General features: G+C 48.4%; 1 protein-coding gene across 1 annotated transcript; it reads right to left on the bottom strand.

Annotated features, from left to right (window-relative positions):
* Positions 1-1,542: 1,542 nt before the first annotated feature.
* Positions 1,543-6,728, bottom strand: FAM124B (family with sequence similarity 124 member B). The gene is made up of 3 exons (XM_032120089.1): positions 6,628-6,728; positions 4,385-5,723; positions 1,543-2,879 (listed from the first exon to the last, which is right to left on the bottom strand). The coding sequence occupies exons 2-3, from the start codon at positions 5,111-5,113 to the stop codon at positions 2,256-2,258; spliced, it is 1,353 nt and encodes a 450-aa protein (XP_031975980.1). The 5' UTR covers positions 5,114-5,723; positions 6,628-6,728; the 3' UTR covers positions 1,543-2,255.
* Positions 6,729-7,271: the final 543 nt, after the last annotated feature.

The following is a 7,271-nucleotide window of genomic DNA, read 5'->3' on the forward strand; positions in this document are numbered from 1 at the left end:
ACCCAGACTGTGCCAGTGACCCAGTGACCCTTGTCAAACTCCCTCTTCAGTTTCCCACCAAGGCTGTTTTCCCCAGTGTGCTTTGCTGGGACCAGCACACAGGATGGGAAGCCCTGGCTGAGCTTGCTCCCAGCCTTGCCAGCCCCACACACCTCATGCATCCACTCCCTCTGGCTGCTTACCAGGAAGCTCCTCTCAGGGTGTGTGGAACACAGACCTTCAGCAGATCCTGCCAACCTGTGCTCCTTATTAGACTGTTTTTAAAAGCCTGAAAGAAATGGCACAGTGTGCAAGGAAGAAGGATAAAATAGAGGCTGCAGAGATATAAATGGTCTGGAAAATGTGAATCTTTGCTTTCCACTACTGAAGCCATCCATGGAGAAATGTGCCCTCTGACCCAATGCACCTTGCACACCTGCCTGTGTCATAGAGAATTTGTACTAGATATATCCTGTGCTTAAAATACATAGATTTTACACACTACCTGTTAAAAGCAATATTTTCAGAGCCATTCTCCATTGACTTGAAGCCCTTTTCCACGACCTGCTGCAGGCAGGTGAAACTTGTCCCTTTTTTTTTCCAAATAATGAAGCATTTCCCCCAGGCTAGATACTGACCTTCTATCCCTTTCTTTTAGGTAAAATAAGATTTATGATAAATACTCTCACTCAAGTACCTTTGGCATGAGAGAGTAGAGAGAAGGCCATGAAATCTCTCTTTAAAGCTGTTTCTCCCACTTCTGGCTTTATTCCCAAGTTCATGATTATCCCATCCATGCCCACTGCAAGCCTGTAACCTCGTGTTTGAAGAGCACTGCCCTGCTCTGATCCCCCTCCTCTCCCCATGTGCCTCCAGCCCACCCTTGCACACACCACAGCAGGCCCAGGGATCCAGCCCCTGCAAGCTCCTCTTTGCTGCTTCCCCACTGACCAGACATTTTCTCCAGCTCTGAAAAGACCTGGCTGAGTTTCTAGTGTGCTAGGAAAGATTAAATAATCACCCTTGTAGATATAAAATAGCACAGTATGAGTCATTAAAAAGTCCACAATTTTTGCAGAGCTTGTGAAAACCTGGGGGATGTTTGTAGGTGTCCAGTGGATGAATTGTCCTGTTGTGAAGGTTTTGGCCCCCAAATTGAAGGATTCATGAGTATCACTTGGCAGGGTAGCACCAGCTGGGAGGGCCCAGAGCAGGGACTGCCCTATACCCCCAGCAGAATTCAGGTATCTTTAAGGGAGAAAATACCTCTTTGTTGTACTCTTTGGACGGTAAGTATCATCAGATGTGGCTTTTCTTTGAATAATTTCACTCCTCCTTCATATTCTTCCCATCTCTTTCCCTCTGAGATTTATTTAATCCTACTTGAGAAAGAAAACTGATCAAGATGGGAGTTATTTCAGCATCTGTTGATGCTGAATCATGACTACATTTCTCCCGTCCTTTTTACTCTCGAGCATTTAGCAATTCCCTCCAAGACTCTTAACTTCTCTTGTCTTTTGTTAATTAAAACCCAGCTAGGATTGCCTGCTAATTGCACTCTGGTTTAACAAAGCCTGGCCCGTTGCTGTGTTTATTTTAAGTGTCATATGAATAGGCAACAGCAGATTTTACTGGCACTTCTCTTCAAGTGTGTGGTTTTTTGCATGTACTGTGCCGAGTTGGGAAAGAGGCCTCACAAGAAATATTTTTCTTGAGAAATATTTAAAAGAACATTCTTATGTTTCAAAGCTTGCATAAAATTGACAGCACTGATAGATTTTAAATACCAACAGTAGGGGAAACAAGAAGGAACACAAAGGAAAACCAGCATAAGCCCTGTGACCATGCCACAACCTTGTTCCAGTATGTCCTGGCAAGGGATGGTGAGTCCCCACGCCTGGGGGCATCCAGCTGCCTGGGCAGCTCAGGCAAGCTGCACCTTCAAAAACTGTCTGAAGATGTCACTGTCTATTTTTTAGCATCTTAGAACAGCTGTAGGAGTCATATGGCTTATTCCTGTTCATTGCACAACATACCCATCACCTAGTGTGCATTAGAAAAACCAAACCAAAACAACAACTTTCTGTAAACAGTGTTATTTTTCCTGCAGCCTCCTTAGCACTTCTCCATGGAAAGTTAGTGTCTGCCTCGGTGATCGCATTACTGAGGTGTCACAGCTACAGAGGGACAACCTGAGCAGCAGCAGCCACAGGACATCCAAAAGTGCTCTGCTGTCCTTTGGGAAGGATGAGTCCATCTGGCACGTTTGGTTTCAGTCATATAAAGAATTCCTCCTCGTCGTCCTCTGCTGGGTGTGCGGGGCTGGCCCGCGGTGTCTGCGAGTGGCAGCCCGGAGCTCCGTGCGCCGCTGCTTTGCTCCTTCGCAGCAGCCGGGTCCCGTCTTGGGCGGGCAGGGCAGCGCTGGCCCCCGCCCCGGCCCCGGGGGATGGCGGCTCCAGGAGGCTGCTCCGCAGGGCCCTGGGGAAGTGGCTCAGCGGGCAGCGGCCGCTGCTGGGGTTCCCCACGGCGAGCCCGGTGTCCACGTCGGTCTCCGTTCCGCGATGCCGGCGGCTCTCCGGGAGAGGAGCCTGCAGCCTCCCGCCCGCCTGCCTGCGCAGCGATGGCGCTTCCCACCACGGCCGGGCTGCTGCGACACCAGGAGGAGAGCAGGAGTGCCTCTGGAGGTCACTGCTGGCTTGCTCAGAGGCAAGGGCTCCACCTGGGTCAGATTTTGTTTTACTCTTCAGAGCTCTGACCTCCCGGCTCCTCCGCCCAGCATTATCCTGCTTTACATGGAGAGGGGCTGGGATACAGTCCTGCGGGATTTTTCCACTGCCTGTACTATTACACTGCTGGGAAAGCCCGATGCTTGTTTCAAGGGTCTTGGAGCTGTTTGGAACCTGTTGAAAATTAGAGAGAACCCAGTTAACACACAGTTTTAGCTTGACCAGTGATGATGCTCTCGCCCAGCTTCACTGTGCTGAGGTCACCTGCAGCCTGAGTCAGTACACCTAGGGAAGGCCTTGCCGAAGTAGGTTGTGAATACAAAAGATCCACATGCATTCCAGGGAAACCTGGATAAACACCTGGAAAGGAGAGCCACTGCCAGTTACCACAATGGGCTTCAGGGGGGAATGTCAACTCCACGTGGAGTCTACAAGCAGAGCCTTGGATTCAGTTTGCAACGTGGCAGAAAGTCGGGGCAGGGGGGTAAATTGCAGGTACTTAGAATAAAGATTTACAGCTGAAGAGCTGCAAAATAAAGCACTAGGCTGTCAGCCTGCTGAGTGGAGCCTGGACACAAGATATATCCTCAAGTTCAAGTGGATTACGTCTTCCTTTGCGAGAAGCACAGTGCAGCATGGTCACATCCCCAAAAAAGCTTCCAAATTTCCTACCAGTGAATTAATGTACATCTGACAGCTCAAAGACCTTGTATCTACGGCAGGAAGAACCACACAGTAATTTAGGAAGGGACTTTTGGAGGTCACCTGGGCCAGTCCCCTGCTCCAGGTAGGACCAACTTCAAAGCTATGTGAAGATACCCAGGGCCTTGACCAGTCCGAGAGGGTGCAAACCAGTTTATAAAATTGATACTGAGTGAGGCAGCAAGGGCTGCTCTGAGATTAGTGTTCAGAGCAGCATAAAAATAGGCTGAACCGAGTAATTAACTTTATCTGTAACGATTTCTGTAAGGAAAAAGAACAGGATGGGCAAATAATCTAAAATCCAAATTACAAGAAAAAAAAAAACCAGAGGTGGGAGGGGTTGTTACAATGGAAAGAAAGCACACTGAACTAAACTGCCATTCTGCTCACGTGTATACTTCTCACTACATGTCATCTCAGCACTGAGTTTGTCTTTTTTAAAATTTGTATTCCTATAACCGCTGAACTGCACACTTGAACAGAAAAGGCCGAGATTTCCTAGGACACATCTCTTTGTCACTCTTGCCCAACTGCAACTCACTTGTGAGCTCACAGCCTCTATTGCAGGCGGTGCTGTATCAACATTACACTTACAAAACTTCTGGTTTTGGATGCCAAAAAGCAGCTTTGAAAAACATTTAAACAGCAATGACTTATCAGAAAAAGATTAGGCTGCTACAATCATTTGTTTGAGGCAGAGCAGGGAAGATGTTAAGCTAGTGTACCCTAGAAAGCATTAATAATCTCCATTTCAGGCAAGCAGTAATGATGTTAATTTAACAGTACAAAAACACTCCAAGGATCAGTGCTTATATTTATCAACAGCATCACAGCACTGGCAGACTCCGATTACTGCATTCACAAATTCAAAAGAAAACATGAACAAACAAAATCGTAATTTCCATTTTGAACCAGTCCTGCTTTCCTTGGAAAAACGTAGGTAAATCCCCTCCTCTGAGAGCACCACAGACACATACCTTGAGCAGAATTGTATTTCCTTCATAGTCCTGTGTTTGCCACCTGGTGCTGCTGATGGGAACACACGGGTTGGGCAGGAGGGGCACCAGCTGCCCGATTTCTTGTACCTTGAACTGCAAGGCTGACGAGTCCCTGGGCTCGGCAGCCACCCCGATGGGCAGCTGCTTCAGGCACAGCTGCACGGCCACGTGTGGAGTGGCGTGCAGCACGAAGACACAGAAAGTGGTTTTCTGCAGAGTGGCTTCTTTCTGGAGGATCATCTCGTAGAGCCTCACTGCATCCTCATAGTTATCAAAGCTGCAGTAGAGGGTGATGCGCAGGATTTCGGGGCCGCAGTGCACCCGCCTGATGCCCCACACGGGTAGCTGCTCATCCAGGCCATAGAAGTCCTGGTGGGCTGGGGCATAGCGAGGGCTTTGCCCGTTAGCAAACTGGGCACGCTGGTACTGCCAGGGTGGGCGCTGGAATTGCTCATGGACCTGGACAATCCGTTCTTCTCCCAAGTCCTCGTGCAGAAAAAGGAGGACAGATATTCCAGGAAAGCTGCAGCTCCTCTTGCAGTATCTCTCATAGTATTTCAGTGGAGGAATCCGCTCAGACACCAGGAAAAGGCGAATGTCCAGGCAGAGCCACTCCAAAAGCCGATCCAGAGTTTGCTGCAGAAGAAATGTGTGTCCCAAATGGGTGAGGAGATGCACAGTCATCAGAGACTCTGCTCCATCATCCATTGCAAAGACTCCTGGCAAAAAATTAAAACAGACAAATTGGTGCCTTCCTTCTACTCTTGTGGCCTCAGGAACACAAGGTGTACTCTGAGACTTGAACAGAATGAGTTCAGACTCCTGCAGGCTGTGCAGTAGCCTGATGAAACACGTGGGTAAGCACAGTGAACGTGCAGAGCTGGCAGGTGGAGAATGACAAGGCTTTAAGCAAGCAGTCCCAGGTCACATCCCAGCAGAGCTCGGCTCAGGGCTCATTCCCAGCTCTGGAGCTCTGGTCACTGAGTACGTGCAATCCAAGTGTCCAGACTCAGCTCTGTGTCCTCCTGCTCCTGTCGTTCATGACACAGGACAGCAGAGATGCACAGCATTGGAACACAAGCAGCGATCTTCCAGGATGAGGTGATGCTCACTTGTCTCTCGGCAGTGGAAGCCGTGGCCGCTTTGGACCCAGCCGAGTCCCACCAGTGCAATCACTGCCTTTTGCAAAGCCCATGTAGCACTCATGGCTGAAACCCTCAGCAAGTTTTCTTCTAGTCAGCAGGCTGGCTTTGGCTCATTGTAAAAAGCCTGTGATCTCTGGGAGTCCCACCCTTCTGGGGCACACAGATAAGCTATTCTGTGAAAACAAGGAAGGAAAACAGAATAACAAAAGAAAAACCCCAGCCATGTGAACACAACAGATAACAATAAGGGCAGATATAAATCAGGAAAGAGGAGCTTTGGGAAAAAACCTCGACTCCTAGTTACACCCTTCACAACACAGGTAGCTTGCTGCCTAATTGGAAACCAGGTCCTGGGTACTGTAGCCCATAAAAGCTGGCTTTCCATTTTCAGTGCCCTCTTTGCTTCTTTTTCCTCCTTTATTTTTTTTTTTTTCCTGAGATACCCATGTCATCAGCAGCCTTAAGCAAAGTCCAAGGGTTTTTTTTTCCTTGCTCCTTGGCTTTACATATTAGTACTTAGCTTAGCTTACTTCATAAGCTACAATAGGAGTGCTGAAAATACACCTCTTTCCAGGTCTCTTCTAGTGTCTGGACAATAAATCACACTGACCCTTCATCTCCCTATTTGCAGCCCAGGAGCAACACAATACAGGTCAAGCCAAACCCACTTCCTATACAGAACTGCCCCCACTGCAGCCAGTATGTAAATCAAAACTGGGGCCTCTGGTGGTCTGTCCAGCTCCATCTAATTGAGAGCAGCACACCTCTCTCTGCTGACATACCAACTTCCCTCTCAAACAGCCAAGCACACAAACCAGTGGTTTACTGTGCAGAAATCCCAGCATTAGTAAGTGTGTTATTCATAACTCGGAACTATTTTTTTAATATGACCCAAACTTCGTAAGTAAAATCTCCAAGGTCTAAAAGTACAAGCAGCAGTGCCTTGGTTTCGTTTAGGGAGATCCCTCTCACTGGTAGAAACTCACATTCATTCTTTAAAAGCTATGCTGGCACCTATGTACAATAAAAATTTAAAAGACTGTCTAGAAAATGAGGAAAAAATTATTTTGCACCCACCTGCAACACTTTAAGCAAGTAACAACTGCTGTTGGGAGGGAGACAAAAACAAAATCCAGCCTTCAGACAATTGCAGGAAGAAAGTGAAGAGTGCAAGTGCTTAAAACATTAAAATGCTCTAGATGAGCTCTGAACAACACAATTTCACTAAAATATGGAAAAGGAAATGATTCATCAACTCCTTGCTACAGGGCAGGGGCAGACAGTCATCTGCCTTCCTGCTTGTGAAGAACAGGGGGATTTTGTCTGTACAGGAAAACCCTGAAACTGAGCAAGTTCATCAGGGCTCAGTTTGTAGCTGGAAGCAGCTCCCATGACAGGTTCCCCTATTCCCACCCCAGGTGAGCACCCCTCAGGCTGCTACTGCACCACAGCCCCAGTGCCTGCTCCCACTCCCCCTTCTCCCTAGGAGCAGGACCCCCACTCCTGCACCTGCAAAGAGGGAGTGGAGGGACAAGCACTGCTTTCCTTGTGCAGTGCCATCACTGCTGGCTTGGGCAGCTCTCGGCCCCACTCCTGCTCCAATCTGCTGGGTAAAATCCCATGGGCAGCTGCAGCAGTGCGGTGAAGGTGACAGAGGACTGGGTATGCAAATTCCTGCAGAGCAGCCATAGAGAGTAAGGGCTGGTTAGGGAATAATGCAG

The sequence above is a fragment of the Corvus moneduloides genome, chromosome 10 (assembly GCF_009650955.1).
Source record: "Corvus moneduloides isolate bCorMon1 chromosome 10, bCorMon1.pri, whole genome shotgun sequence".
In the NCBI taxonomy this organism is placed as follows: domain Eukaryota; kingdom Metazoa; phylum Chordata; class Aves; order Passeriformes; family Corvidae; genus Corvus; species Corvus moneduloides.